Source organism: Bombina bombina, chromosome 4 (assembly GCF_027579735.1).
Source record: "Bombina bombina isolate aBomBom1 chromosome 4, aBomBom1.pri, whole genome shotgun sequence".
Classification (NCBI taxonomy): Eukaryota; Metazoa; Chordata; class Amphibia; order Anura; family Bombinatoridae; genus Bombina; species Bombina bombina.
Genome location: NC_069502.1, coordinates 1,127,443,349 through 1,127,460,323, shown reverse-complemented (window position 1 = coordinate 1,127,460,323; position 16,975 = coordinate 1,127,443,349). Strand labels below are relative to the sequence as shown.

General features: G+C 36.4%; 1 protein-coding gene across 1 annotated transcript in view; it reads left to right on the top strand.

Annotated features, from left to right (window-relative positions):
- Positions 1 to 16,772, top strand: part of USH2A (usherin) — a 2,188,359-nt gene extending 2,171,587 nt beyond the window's left edge. The window contains exons 83-85 of the mRNA XM_053712759.1: positions 8,928 to 8,996; positions 11,477 to 11,683; positions 16,578 to 16,772. Of these exons, the coding sequence (XP_053568734.1) occupies positions 8,928 to 8,996; positions 11,477 to 11,683; positions 16,578 to 16,667 (366 nt within the window). The 3' untranslated portion in view covers positions 16,668 to 16,772. The remainder of the gene's footprint in view (positions 1 to 8,927; positions 8,997 to 11,476; positions 11,684 to 16,577) is intronic.
- Positions 16,773 to 16,975: the final 203 nt, after the last annotated feature.

Here is a 16,975-nt window from a genome sequence, read left to right as displayed (position 1 = left end):
CTTCTAAAGTAGCAGAAACGAAGGTGACGGTAAGTAGCACAGCTTCAAATGAAAACAAATATAGAAAGTGTACTATATAAATATAAATATATAAATGCATCTCCTTCTGAGATAGGCATACAGTGCATTCAGAAAGTATCCAGAGACCTTCGTTTTTTTCACCTTTTGTTATGTTGTAGCAGTGTGCTAAAATGGTTTAAAATCTACATTCCATACCCCATACTGACAAACAAAAAAAACAACAGATGTTTGATAACTGCAAATTTATTAAAAAGAAAAAACTGAAATATCACATTGGCATAAAAATTCATGACACTTGAAATTCTTTGAGATGTTTCCACACTCATCCCACCAAATCACCTTTCTGTTTCTCATTAATCACACATTTATTTTTTGGAAACAAAAACATGTTTTGGCTGCATTGAAGGTTCCCAAGAGCACAGTGGCCTCCATGATTCTTAAATGCAAGTAGTTTTGAACAACCAGGAATCGTCCTAGAGTGGCCCTTGGCCAAACTGAGCAATTAGAGGAGAAGGGCCTTGATAAGAATGGTGACCAAGAACCCAGTGGTCACTCTGGTAGAGCTTCAGAGATCATGTGTGAAGGATAAAGAAACTTGCAGAAGGACAACCATCACTCCAACACTCGACCAATCTGGGCTTTATGGTAGAGTGGCCAGACAGAAGCCTTTTCTCAGGGCATGATAAATTAATTGGAATTTGCAAAAAAGCAGCTAAAGGACTGTCAGACTGTGAGAAAAACATAATTTATGTAAGAACTTACCTGATAAATTCATTTCTTTCATATTAGCAAGAGTCCATGAGCTAGTGACGTATGGGATATACATTCCTACCAGGAGGGGCAAAGTTTCCCAAACCTCAAAATGCCTATAAATACACCCCTCACCACACCCACAAATCAGTTTAACGAATAGCCAAGAAGTGGGGTGATAAGAAAAAAGTGCGAAGCATAAATATAAGGAATTGGAATAATTGTGCTTTATACAAAAAAATCATAACCACCACAAAAAAAGGGTGGGCCTCATGGACTCTTGCTAATATGAAAGAAATGAATTTATCAGGTAAGTTCTTACATAAATTATGTTTTCTTTCATGTAATTAGCAAGAGTCCATGAGCTAGTGACGTATGGGATAATGAATACCCAAGATGTGGATCTTCCACGCAAGAGTCACTAGAGAGGGAGGGATAAAATAAAGACAGCCAATTCCGCTGAAAATAATCCACACCCAAAATAAAGTTTAAATCTTATAATGAAAAAAACTGAAATCATAAGCAGAAGAATCAAACTGAAACAGCTGCCTGAAGAACTTTTCTACCAAAAACTGCTTCAGAAGAAGAAAACACATCAAAATGGTAGAATTTAGTAAAAGTATGCAAAGAAGACCAAGTTGCTGCTTTGCAAATCTGATCAACCGAAGCTTCATTCCTAAACGCCCAGGAAGTAGAAACTGACCTAGTAGAATGAGCTGTAATCCTTTGAGGCGGAGTTTTACCCGACTCGACATAAGCATGATGAATTAAAGATTTCAACCAAGATGCCAAAGAAATGGCAGAAGCCTTCTGAACTTTCCTAGAACCGGAAAAGATAACAAATAGACTAGAAGTCTTTCGGAAATTCTTAGTAGCTTCAACATAATATTTCAAAGCTCTAACTACATCCAAAGAATGCAATGATTTCTCCTTAGAATTCTTAGGATTAGGACATAATGAAGGAACCACAATTTCTCTACTAATGTTGTTAGAATTCACAATCTTAGGTAAAAATTTAAAAGAAGTTCGCAACACCGCCTTATCCTGATGAAAAATCAGAAAAGGAGACTCACAAGAAAGAGCAGATAATTCAGAAACTCTTCTGGCAGAAGAGATGGCCAAAAGGAACAAAACTTTCCAAGAAAGTAATTTAATGTCCAAAGAATGCATAGGTTCAAACGGAGGAGCTAGAAGAGCCCCCAGAACCAAATTCAAACTCCAAGGAGGAGAAATTGACTTAACAGGTTTTATATGAACCAAAGCTTGTACAAAACAATTAATATCAGGAAGATTAGCAATCTTTCTGTGAAAAAGAACAGAAAGAGCAGAGATTTGTCCTTTCAAGGAACTTGCAGACAAACCTTTATCCAAACCATCCTGAAGAAACTGTAAAATTCTCGGAATTCTAAAAGAATGCCAGGAAAAATGATGAGAAAGACACCAAGAAATATAAGTCTTCCAGACTCTATAATATATCTCCCTAGATACGGATTTACGAGCCTGTAACATAGTATTAATCACAGAGTCAGAGAAACCTCTTTGACTAAGAATCAAGCGTTCAATCTCCATACCTTTAAATTTAAGGATTTGAGATCCTGATGGAAAAAAGGACCTTGTAACAGAAGGTCTGGTCTTAACGGAAGAGTCCACGGTTGGCAAGAGGCCATCCGGACAAGATCCGCATACCAAAACCTGTGAGGCCATGCTGGAGCCACCAGAAGAACAAACGAGCATTCCTTCAGAATCTTGGAGATTACTCTTGGAAGAAGAACTAGAGGCGGAAAGATATAGGCAGGATGATACTTCCAAGGAAGTGACAACGCATCCACTGCTTCCGCTTGAGGATCCCTGGATCTGGACAGATACCTGGGAAGTTTCTTGTTTAGATGAGAAGCCATCAGATCTATTTCTGGAAGACCCCACATTTGAACAATCTGAAGAAATACCTCTGGGTGAAGAGACCATTCGCCCGGATGTAACGTTTGGCAACTGAGATAATCCGCTTCCCAATTGTCTATACCTGGGATATGAACCGCAGAAACTAGACAGGAGCTGGATTCCGCCCATACCAGAATTCGAGATACTTCTTTCATAGCCAGAGGACTGTGAGTCCCTCCTTGATGATTGATGTATGCCACAGTTGTGACATTGTCTGTCTGAAAACAAATGAACGATTCTCTCTTTAGAAGAGGCCAAGACTGAAGAGCTCTGAAAATTGCACGGAGTTCCAAAATATTGATCGGTAATCTCACCTCCTGAGATTCCCAAACCCCTTGTGCTGTCAGAGACCCCCACACAGCTCCCCAACCTGTAAGACTTGCATCTGTTGAAATTACAATCCAGGTCGGAAGAACAAAAGAAGCCCCCTGAACTAAACGATGGTGATCTGTCCACCACGTCAGAGAGTGTCGTACAATCGGATTTAAAGATATTAATTGAGATATCTTTGTGTAATCCCTGCACCACTGGTTCAGCATACAGAGCTGAAGAGGCCGCATGTGAAAACGAGCAAAGGGGATCGCGTCCGATGCAGCAGTCATAAGACCTAGAATTTCCATGCATAAGGCTACCAAAGGGAATGATTGTGACTGAAGGTTTCGACAAGCTGATATCAATTTTAGACGTCTCTTGTCTGTCAAAGATAGAGTCATGGACACTGAATCTATCTGGAAACCTAAAAAGGTTACCTGTGTCTGAGGAATCAATGAACTTTTTGGTAAATTGATCCTCCAACCATGATGTTGAAGAAACAACACAAGTCGATTCGTATGAGATTCTGCTAAATGTGAAGACTGAGCAAGTACCAAGATATCATCCAAATAAGGAAATACCACAATACCCTGTTCTCTGATTACAGACAGAAGGGCACCGAGAACCTTCGTAAAAATTCTTGGAGCTGTAGCTAGGCCAAACGGCAGAGCCACAAACTGGTAATGCTTGTCTAGGAAAGAGAATCTCAGAAACTGATAGTGATCTGGATGAATCGGAATATACAGATATGCATCCTGTAAATCTATTGTAGACATATAATGCCCTTGCTGAACAAAAGGCAGGATAGTCCTTACAGTTACCATTTTGAATGTTGGTATCCTTACATAACGATTCAATATTTTTAGATCCAGAACTGGTCTGAAGGAATTCTCCTTCTTTGGTACAATGAAGAGATTTGAATAAAACCCCAGTCCCTGTTCCAGAACTGGAACTGGCATAATTACTCCAGCCAACTCTAGATCTGAAACACATTTCAGAAATGCTTGAGCCTTCGCTGGGTTTACTGGGACACGGGAAAGAAAAAATCTCTTTGCAGGAGGCCTTATCTTGAAGCCAATTCTGTACCCTTCTGAAACAATGTTCTGAATCCAAAGATTGTGAATGGAATTGATCCAAATTTCTTTGAAAAAACGTAATCTGCCCCCTACCAGCTGAGCTGGAATGAGGGCCGCACCTTCATGTGGACTTTGGAGCTGGCTTTGATTTTCTAAAAGGCTTGGATTTATTCCAGACTGGAGATGGTTTCCAAACTGATACCGCTCCTGAGGATGAAGGATCAGGTTTTTGATCCTTGTTGTGACGAAAGGAACGAAAACGATTATTAGACCTAAATTTACCTTTAGATTTTTTATCCTGTGGTAAAAAAGTTCCTTTCCCTCCAGTAACAGTTGAGATAATAGAATCCAACTGAGAACCAAACAATTTATTACCCTGGAAAGAAAGGGAAAGCAGAGTAGACTTAGAAGACATATCAGCATTCCAAGTTTTAAGCCATAAAGCTCTTCTAGCTAAAATAGCTAGAGACATATACCTGACATCAGCTCTAATGATATCAAAGATGGCATCACAAATAAAATTATTAGCATGTTGAAGAAGAATAATAATGCTATGAGAATTATGATCTGTTACTTGTTGCGCTAAAGCTTCTAACCAAAAAGTTGAAGCTGCAGCAACATCCGCTAAAGATATAGCAGGTCTAAGAAGATTACCTGAACACAAGTAAGCTTTTCTTAGAAAGGATTCAATTTTCCTATCTAAAGGATCCTTAAAGGAAGTACCATCTGCCGTAGGAATAGTAGTACGCTTAGCAAGAGTAGAGACAGCCCCATCAACCTTAGGGATTTTGTCCCAAAACTCTAATCTGTCAGATGGCACAGGATATAATTGCTTAAAACGTTTAGAAGGATTAATGAATTACCCAAATTATTCCATTCCCTGGAAATTACTTCAGAAATAGCACTAGGGACAGGAAAAACTTCTGGAATAACTACAGGAGATTTAAAAACCTTATCTAAACGTTTAGATTTAGTATCAAGAGGACCAGAATCCTCAATTTCTAATGCAATTAGGACTTCTTTAGGTAAAGAACGAATAAATTCCATTTTAAATAAATATGAAGATTTATCAGCATCAACCTCTGAGACAGAATCCTCTGAACCAGAAGAACCATTATCAGAATCAGAATGATGATGTTCATTTAAAAATTCATCTGAAAAATGAGAAGTTTTAAAAGATTTTTTACGTTTACTAGAAGGAGGAATAACAGACATAGCCTTCTTAATGGATTTAGAAACAAAATCTCTTATGTTATCAGGAACACTCTGAGTATTAGATGTTGACGGAACAGCAACAGGTAATGTAACAGTACTAAAGGAAATATTATCTGCATTAACAAGTTTGTCATGACAAACAGTACAAACAACAGCTGGAGGAACAGATACCATAAGTTTACAGCAGATACACTTAGCTTTGGTAGCTCCAGCACCAGGCAGCGATTTTCCAGAAGTATCTTCTGACTCAGTTTCTACGTGGGACATCTTGCAATATGTAATAGAAAAAACAACATATAAAGCAAAATTGATCAAATTCCTTAAATGACAGTTTCAGGAATGGGAAAAAATGCCAGTGAACAAGCTTCTAGCAACCAGAAGCAATAAAAAATGAGACTTAAATAATGTGGAGACAATAGTGACGCCCATATTTTTTTAGCGCCAAAAATGACGCCCACATTATTTGGCGCCTAAATGCTTTTGGCGCCAAAAATGACGCCACATCCGGAACGCCGACACTTTTGGCGCAAAAGAACGTCAAAAAATGACGCAACTTCCAGCGACACGTATAAAGCCGGAAACGGAAAAAAAAAATTTTGCGCCAAAAAAGTCCGCGCCAAGAATGACGCAATAAAATGAAGCATTTTCAGCCCCTGCGAGCCTAACAGCCCACAGTGAAAAAGTCAAATTTTAAGGTAAGAAATTTTTTTTATTTATTCATATGCATTATCCCAAATATGAAACTGACTGTCTGAAATAAGGAATGTTGAACATCCTGAGTCAAGGCAAATAAATGTTTGAATACATATATTTAGAACTTTATAAAAAAGTGCCCAACCATAGCTTAGAGTGTCACAGAAAATAAGACTTACTTACCCCAGGACACTCATCTACATGTTGTAGAAAGCCAAACCAGTACTGAAACGAAAATCAGCAGAGGTAATGGTATATAAATAAGAGTATATCGTCGATCTGAAAAGGGAGGTAAGAGATGAATCTCTACGACCGATAACAGAGAACCTATGAAATAGACCCCGTAGAAGGAGATCATTGAATTCAAATAGACAATACTCTCCTCACATCCCTCTGACATTCACTGCACGCTGAGAGGAAAACCGGGCTCCAACCTGTTGCGGAGCGCATATCAACGTAGAATCTAGCACAAACTTACTTCACCACCTCCATAGGAGGCAAAGTTTGTAAAACTGATTTGTGGGTGTGGTGAGGGGTGTATTTATAGGCATTTTGAGGTTTGGGAAACTTTGCCCCTCCTGGTAGGAATGTATATCCCATACGTCACTAGCTCATGGACTCTTGCTAATTACATGAAAGAAAAAAGATTCTCTGGTCTGATGAAATGAAGATTGAACTGTTTGGCCTTAATTCTAATTCTCGTATCTAGAGGAAACCATGGAACACTCATCACATGCGCTATACCATCCTATCAACAGTGAAGCATTCTAGTGGTAGCATCATGCTAGGGGGTGCTTTTCAGCAGGTGGGACTGGAGGCTTAGTCTGGGTTGATGGAAAGCTGAATGCAGCAAACTAGAGATAGCCTTAATGAAAACCTGGTCTAGAGTGATCAGGACCTCAGATTGGGCCGAAAGGTTAACCTGCAAACAGGACAGTGATCCAAAGCACACAGCCAAGACAAAGCAAGAGTGGCTTAGGGAAAACTCTGTGAATGTGCTTGAAAGGCCCAGCTACAGCCCAGACTTTCAAATTTATTTTTATCAACAATTTTTCTTTGTTCTTTTGGTATTCTTAGTTGAAAGCTAAACCTAGGAGGATCATATGCTAATTTCTTAAACCTTGAAGGCCATCTCTAATCAGAAAGCATTTTTACACTTTTTCACCACTAGAGGGCGTTAGTTCATGTGTTTCATATAGATTACATTGATCTCACACACGTGAAGCTCCTAGGAGTGAGCACTGATTGACTAAAATGCAAGTCTGTCAAAAGAACTTAAATAAGGGGGCAGATTTTAGAGGAATAGATACAAGGTAATTATATAGGTAGAATGTCTATTATTGTTGGTTATGCAAAACTGGGGAATGGGTAATAAAGGGATAATCTACCTTTTTAAACGACAACAATTCTTTTGTTGGCTGTCCATTTAAGTTTCCACTCACTTTCTGTAACAGATTATTTACAATTATGCTTTGCTATATGACTAACCCTGTCCACAAATATTTAGTTAGACAAGACAAGATATTCACAGCTCCACATTTCCTCTGTATTTATAGAAAATAAACTCAATCTAGCCAATCAGAGAGTGAGGCAGTTGTATATTTTAGACTACTTTTCATAGAGAGTAGCTGGAACCATTCAGTGAGATTGAGTAATGCTTGATGGGACCTATTTGTACTTTTTGCATAACATGCTTGATTTAAAGGGTTAGGATCAAATCACGGAGCTATCTTAAACTAAAAAATACTTTCATTTTCCTCCATTGATTGCCAATTCCCAGTTACTTGCTGGGTGTTTGGCAATAAACAAGCGCTATCCCCTTTACATAGAGAGTGTGCTGGTGCACGTGAGAGGTATACTGCCATATGAAGCAGTTGATTGGCAACAACACTCAACAGATAAAGGTATGAAATGTAGAGGAATTTAAAAATAAGAAATGACCTAAGAGTTTACAATAATGTATAAGGTTCTTTGTTTATGAAAGCATTATGATTGTATTTTGGTTAATTTCCATCCACACGATAATGTACATTTCAAATATATTAATGACACTACTACAATATTGGTTTTGATTAAAGGGACGTTAAAGCTATTTTTTAATATATAAATGTAAAATGAATCACTACATTTCAAACGATATGCCTGCAAAAATGTTTTATTGAGTAATTTTGTAAGCAATATTTGCATTTTTTTTTAACAATCTTGGAACATACGCCTTCAAAGGCCTCTAGATTGTTGTCTATGTTTATCTTATGTCCTTTGCTGTAGCCAGTTAGGAATAGAGTTAAATAAGCTTCTGCTCATAATTAAACAATCACTGTACAGCATGCATGAGGGTTTGGGTTCTAAATTCCATGGAATAGTTTTCAGCCTTCCTAAGGACTGTGTAAAAACTATTATTAATTAATGTTGATATTTAAATTGCAAGAAAATAATCCGAAATAAATAATAGAAAGACTAACCATTCCATGAAAATTTATATTTTGAGTATAATGTCCCTTTAAGAACATAAATAAATACACAATAGACGTCCCAAAATGTGTTGCTACACTATTTCCTCATGCAAACAAATAATGAAGCAGCCATTTTTGCTAGCAGATATTCGTGACAACCAACCTAATGAACAAATAAACCCTTCTCCAAGCGAACATGAAACGCCAATATTTTTCTTTCGCAATTCAGAAAGCGCATACAATTTTAAACAACTTACCACTTTACTTCTGTTATCTAATTTGATTTGTTCTTTTGTATCCTTTGTTGAAAAGTATACCTAGGTAGGCTCAAGAGCTAGCTGCTGATTAGTGGTTGCACACATATGCATCTTGAAATTGGCGTATCAAAGCGACACATTTTTGCACGCCTAATAGTCAATATATTGGATAAAACCTGTACTAATGATATTGGCGTTCTTGTGTACCTCAGTGTGAACCAGTTGCTGATGTATCCTCATCACATCGTATCATGTTAAAAAGTTACACAATGCACGCAGAGGTATTTCCGATTCTTTGTTTGGTGTGATGATTGCTGTTCTTTTTCAAGCATGTTTGGCAACATATATATATTTAAAAAACAAATGGCTTTGTGGTTAAGTTTCACTAAAGTGTGAAGAGTGTAACAGGTGTTGACATATGTCATGACAGTTTGTTATAATGATCCTTAAAGGGATAGTCTAGTCACAATTAAACTTTCATGATTCAGATAGAGCATGCAATTTTAAGCAACTTTCTAATTTACTCCTAATATCAATTTTTCTTCATGTAAGCTTAGGAGCCGGCCCATTTTTGGTTCAGCACCTAGGTAGCGCTTGCTGATTGGTGTCAAAATGTAGCCACCAATCAGCAAGCGCTACTCAGGTTCTGAACCAAAAATGGTCCGGCTCCTAAGCTTTTCATTTCTGCTTTTTCAAATAAAGATACAAAGAGATCAAATAAACATTGATAATAGGATTAAATTAGAAAATAGCTTAAGACTGCATGCTCTATCTGAATCATGAAAGTTTAATTTTGATTAGTCTATCCATTTAATTCTGCTATGCAAAAATATTGCCTCGCTCTATGCTAATTTTGCATTAAAAGACTGCAAATGTTTCAGAACTACATTTCCCATGATGCTCAACTGGACTTCAGAGTGCCTAAACATCATGGGTAATGTAGTTCTGTAACATCAGGAGTGCCAAGGTTCCCCATCCCTGCTTTAGAGTAACGGTTTTAACATCAGCCATAAACAAAGGAACTCATTTGTTTGCTGCACCATCATTCATCCTTTTGTTAAATAGGTCACTTGTTTTTTTTCTTAAATAAATGCAAAGAATACAGCTAAGTCAGAGATTGTCTGGATTTGTTCAAATGCACATGCCTATTAATTACTGTAACATTCCCAGTACCATCTGCCCTTCATTTGTAGGTAGTGTCCTTTTGTCACGTGTTCAGACATCTACACATGTCTAGGAGAGAGGTAGCAGGTGAAAGGAGGTTGAAAAAAAGGAATAGTCTAATCAAAATGAAACTTTCATGATTCAGATAGAGCATGCAATTTTAAGCAACTTTCAAAATTACTCCTATTATCAATTTTATTTCATTCTCTTGGTATCTTTATTTGAAAAAGCAAGAATCTAAGCTTAGGAGACAGCCCATTTTTGGATCACCACCTGGGTAGCGCTTGCTGATTGATGGCTACATTTAGACACCAATCAGCAAGCGCTACCCAGGTGCTGAAACAAAAAATGGTCCGGCTCCTAAGCTTACATTCTTGCTTTTATTTAAAAACGATAAGAAAACGAAGATAAAATAAAAACAGGAGTAAATTAGAAAGTTTATTAAAATTGCATGCTCTATCTGAATCATGAAAGTTTAATTTTGACTAGACTATTCCTTTAACTTTTTGTAGCTCCAGAATTAATAGACTAGAATCATCCTTGATTGGAGATATTGGCATTTAAAACCCCTCTCATAGCCTGTTAAATCTAAGCAGAATAATTCCCATACCCAAGCTTTGTAACTAAAAACTCTAACCCTCTGATCCTTCATTGCACCACTTGCCAGAGGCGTAACTAGGAACCACAGGGCCCAGGTGCAAGAATCTAAGAAGGGCCCCCCCCCTCAAAAAAAAGGTGAATTTGATACATATCATTTTTTTTTAATTTATTTTATTTTTTTTACATTTAACACAGAAAAAAAAATGTGAATCAGATTACGTCTGCAAAAGGAGGTACCCTGTGCCCACAGTCTGTGATATGGTCTGACCCCCTATTACTGTATATAGTGACACTGTTTAACCCACCAGTACTGTATATAGTGAGTTAGTGACACAGTCTGTAATCTGCCGGTGAGATGGCTGGCCTGACTCTACATGCCCCAGTACTTTATATAGTGACCACAGTAGTCTGTGACATGGTCCAGCCCCCCGTACTGTATATAGTGGTACTGCATAGTGACACTGTTTACCCCCGCCCCCCCCCATGCTGTAGTAACAAGGTCTGTAATTTGCTGGTTCCATAAACATACACACACATAAATGCAAAAATACACACACAGTCACATACATACATACACACACATAAACACCAATGGGTAAAACAGAAACACTAACCCCTGTAGTCAGAGACACTAGTGAAGCATTATGTCACACACACATGATATCAGTGCAGGTCAACGTTTTTTGAAGCTGGGCCCCCACCCTCAGGGGCCCAGTCGCAGTTGCGACCACTGCACACCCTGTAGTTCCGTCCCTGCCACTTGCCCAACCATCCCCATAATACCAAATAGATAACTACATTTAAAAACTTCCTTACAAATCCCAAAACGTTCCTACATAAGGTCTTTCTTGCTCGTCTTCCTCTCATTTCCATTTAACAAAATGGTGTTAGCATTCTTTGCATCTGTTGTCTGCTGATACTATAGGAGTGTTATAATGTTTTAAACCATTTTCTTCTTTTCCTTTATTAGAATAACATATGAGCTTTAAAATTGCAGGGCATATCTGATATATCAATCCCTGGATTAGAAACTCACTGCACCCACAATATTACTGCAGTACGCAAGTCAAGCCAGATCAGCCACAGCTTCTCGCAGAATTCTCTTTATCGCAGTGCCAGCGAGCTGATTACGTCACATGACAAAAAGTCCCTCGTAGACAGCTCAGTATGGGACAGCGGAATTCATGGACATGACAGTAGAATGGTATGTTTTTATGTACAGACCAAGTCCTTAAAATAGCCACATGTAAAGGAATAAAAAAAAAATATTGAAATTCACGTTTATAATTTTGCATCAGCCTTTTAATATTTTTACATAGAAATATTTCAGTGGCAAATAGGTCAATAAAGTTTGCTGAACTTTTGCTACTCAATTTGTTTTTAACCTTAAAGTGAATGTAAATTTTTATGAACCAGTGCCCGTTGTTTATTAATACTATTAAAAACAGGGGCACTTTCATTCATCAATCTTTATGTTAAAATACTTACCATTTCTTTGTGAAAGCCGCTCCAGCGCTTCCCCCGCCAGTCGCAAGCCTCTTCCTTTGTCAGAAAAGCCAATTCCGGCTTTAGGCAATGATTCCTCCGGGGGGAAGCCGTGATTGGAGGATTCCGGAATCGTCATTGCTGACGTATGAAGAGGCTTGCGATGGGCTGGAGAAGCGCTGGAGCGGCTTTCAAGAAGAAAAGGTAAGTATTTTAACAAAACCAGTGAAATGTAAAGTTTGATGAATGAAAGTGCCCCTGTTTTTAATAGGATTTTTAAAAACCGGGCACTCATTCCGCAAACTTTACATTCACTTTAAGGATAACAAGTTATCACAATTTTATTAATATTTTCTTTATTTGTAATAAGCAATAAACTCTGTAGCACTATACGTGGTAAAATAAATAAAAACAGGGCAAGTGCATCAAAATTAAAGGACCATTAAATCCAGCAGAATTGCATAATCAACAAATGCATAATAAAAAGACAATGAAATAACAGTCACATTTCAGTTACTTCTGTTTTCCCTACCCCTGTATCGTGTGACAGCCATCAGCCAATCACAAAACACATTTACTTATATACTGTGAACTCTTGCACATGCTCAGAAGGAGATGGTGCCTCAGAAAGTGTTTATATAAGATTGTGCACATGTTGATAAAGGAAGTAAATTGGAAAGGTTTATAAAAAAAGAATTGAATGCCCTATCTGAATCATGAAAATTAAAATTTTGACTTTAGTGTCACTTTAAAAAGAAGAATTACAGGGGCCTGGTAAGATTACGACCAAGTGCCGAAACGTCTCTTCCTTACCTTGTACTCAGTGTTTGTATATTCTGTTTTTAAAATTGCCACAGGCACTTCATTAAAAGCTATGTTTTAAGTATCTGGTGCTCTGGACTTTAGTTGTTTTTTCCTGCTCCCTAGAAACCTGGTAGTGGTAGATGGACACAAATATTCTAAACTTTCTTAAAGGGACAGTAAACACCTTGAGATTTTTAAATAAAATGTTTAGTTATGCATAATGAAACTGCTTTGCAATATATTTTGATTGTTTATTTTGCCCCATTTCATGTAACTTAGGTCTGAAAATTGAACAATTTCTACTTCTCAGAATATGAAGCGCACCCTGCTGACCCTACTACATATCTTTCACTAGTTGGCTTTAACTAATAACTGCAAACCTGAGTATTAACTTTATGACTGAGGCTAGCCTTGTTGTCTGCAGCCTAAAGCCTACATTGGCTCCTCCACATAAGGCAAATGACGGGTCAAGTTTGGCTATTCAAAAATAATTTGCCCGCTTACAGGCACACGTTAAATAACCAGCCATTACAAGTGGCTGGTTAATGCTCCTGCAAGCTCGTGGTCAGACCTCTGGTTAATGAAAAAAAGTTGTCCCAATTGTCACCAAATAAAGAGGACAGTAGTTCAAAATAAAATAAAAATATGAGCATCTTTGTTCTTAAAATAAGAAGCAGTTATAGGGGGTTAATGTGAGGGGATGTAGGGTGTTAGAAAAAAACGGCACTGAAAAGTGCCTTTACATTGCGGTCTATGGGGGACTGTGTTTTTACTGTAAATATATATGTATATGCTTATATACATTATATATATATGTGTTAATATGCATATATACACATTAACACACAAACATATATATGCATATATACACATTAACACACAAACATATATATGTATATATACACATTAACACACAAACATATATATGCATATATACACATTAACACACAAACATATATATGTATATATACACATTAACACACAAACATATATATGCATATATACACATTAACACACAAACATATATATGTATATATACACATTAACACACAAACATATATATGCATATATACACATTAACACACAAACATATATATGTATATATTCACATTAACACACAAACATATATATGCATATATACACATTAACACACAAACATATATATGCATATATACACATTAACACACAAACATATATATGTATATATACACATTAACACACAAACATATATATGTATATATACACATTAACACGCAAACATATATATGCATATATACAAATTAACACACAAACATATATATGTATATATACACACATTAAATAAACCAAATAGCAGGATGAGCAAGAGATTAGTGTGGCTTAAAAATCACTCAGTATGGTAAATGGTGAGTATTAATTCAATGGAAAACAGCCAATGTATAAAGCAAGTAAAAAAGTTCCAGATTAAATCGGAAACTTCTCCTTCATGTGGATACTGATTGCTATTGCCATCGAATGTCCACGATGGCAATGGGGAGAGTGAATCCCTTGTGCAATTATAGAAAACAGTACTTGCCAAACAATATCTGTAATTATAAGCCGGCTCAGTGCACTCACCGATCTGTCCTTTCGAAGTCCAGGCTCCGTTGCAGATGCTGTCACTCGACCGCCCCGCACCTCAACTGCTGTTTATCAATCCTTGGTTCTCCAGTCGTCCCTGCGAAGACCAGGCTTCGTCACAGTGGGTCCCGGTGAAGAGACGCTGCACCGATGTGCAGCCGCTAGCTTCTGTAGAGCCGTCAAAACCGGAAATGACCACAATACTCTGTGAACCAATGGGGGAGCTGGAAACAGGAAGTGCGTCCGTGGGCCTGTGCGTCTGACCCAATGCTAGTCTCCAGATATCGATGCTGTGAATCCTCTCACCAAACAGCCGACTCCACGGCTTGCCACTTGGGAAGTGTTGCTGCTCTTTAGGGCATAGAAATCCAACCAGAAAGAAAGAGCAATGAGCAGCAACGATGAAGTAAAATAAAACGTAGCTTTTATTGATGCATAAGCATTAAAAGTTCATGGAGGTGCAAAGATACAAGTGAAATATGACAGTAGTGTCATATTTCACTTGTATCTTTGCACCTCCATGAACTTTTAATGCTTTAATGCTTATGCATCAATAAAAGCTACGTTTTATTTTACTTCATCGTTGCTGCTCATTGCTCTTTCTTTCTGGTTGGATATATACACACATTAACACACAAACATATATATGTATATATACACATTAACACACAAACATATATATGTATATATACACATTAACACACAAACATATATATGTATATATACATATTAACACACAAACATATATATGTATATATATACATTAACACACAAACATATATATGTATATATACACATTAACACACAAACATATATATGTATATATACACATTAACACACAAACATATATATGCATATATACATATTAACACACAAACATATATATGTATATATACACATTAACACACAAACATATATATGTATATATACACATTAACACACAAACATATATATGTATATATACACATTAACACACAAACATATATATGTATATATACACATTAACACACAAACATATATATGCATATATACACATTAACACACAAACATATATATGCATATATACACATTAACACACAAACATATATATGTATATATACACATTAACACACAAACATATATATGCATATATACACATTAACACACAAACATATATATGTATATATGCACATTAACACACAAACATATATATGCATATATACACATTAACACACAAACATATATATGTATATATGCACATTAACACACAAACATATATATGTATATATGCACATTAACACACAAACATATATATGTATATATGCACATTAACACACAAACATATATATGTATATATATATACACATTAACACACAAACATATATATGCATATATACACATTAACACACAAACATATATATGCATATATACACATTAACACACAAACATATATATGTATATATATACACATTAACACACAAACATATATATGCATATATACACATTAACACACAAACATATATATGTATATATACACATTAACACACAAACATATATATGTATATATATACACATTAACACACAAACATATATATGTATATATATACACACATTAACACACAAACATATATATGCATATATACACATTAACACACAAACATATATATGTATATATTCATAAACATATATTTTTATTTTGCTGCCCAAAGCTGCACTCATGCCGTGTCTCATGACATGAAAACAAGGCTCCTATTGGAGCCTATGGAAGTGCCCTCTCATGAGCGCAATGCATCCAGGCTATGTAAACGTGAGGTTGCATTCGCATTGTGCCTGACTTGTAATACCAGCTCATATTTACGTACGATGGTATTACTGAGTGGAGCGCAAATAACTTGCTTGCGAAAGTGCTATGTTGTGCTCCACTTGTAACCTAGGCCACAATTTGGTAACAAGTTAGACACATTTGAGAATTTTATAAGTTCTATTTTTTCAGATCCTAGCAGACAGGTGCTAACAGAAATTGTGAGTGAATGGAAACCATTGATCATTGATGTAGGAAGGTCCAATATAGTTTTACATGTCACAATGTATATGGCTAAACCACTGATTACAATGCATATGGCTAAACCACTGATTACAATGCATATGACATGAGAGGTGATATGCTGTTTTTGCATGTGTAATTGATATATACTAACAGATGTATACTTTATTTCCTTTTTTTCTTTCAGTATGTGGATGATGAAGATCTCATCAGTACAATTAAAAGCTTCAGCACAATGACTAAACAACATACCGCCTTTACAGACACACCATTATAAAACAGTTTAAAAGAATCATCTGTAAGAAAACAGAAAGATGTTTACTGTACTTTCACATGGCAAAACAATTTGCTAAAATTATTGCAATAATCCTGCAGAACTACATTAAATATTTATACGTCCAAAAAAAGTTGGTACAATGTTTTCTCATAGTGTGTGTGTCTTGTAATATGTTTTTTTTATGTATTTTGTATTGTTAGAGCATTTTATTTGTGCACTACTGCTTGCATAAAACTATGTATTTAATCCCAGTGAAGGGATTAAACACATAAAGTCAACTCCAGAGCAGCATCACACTACTTAGTGCT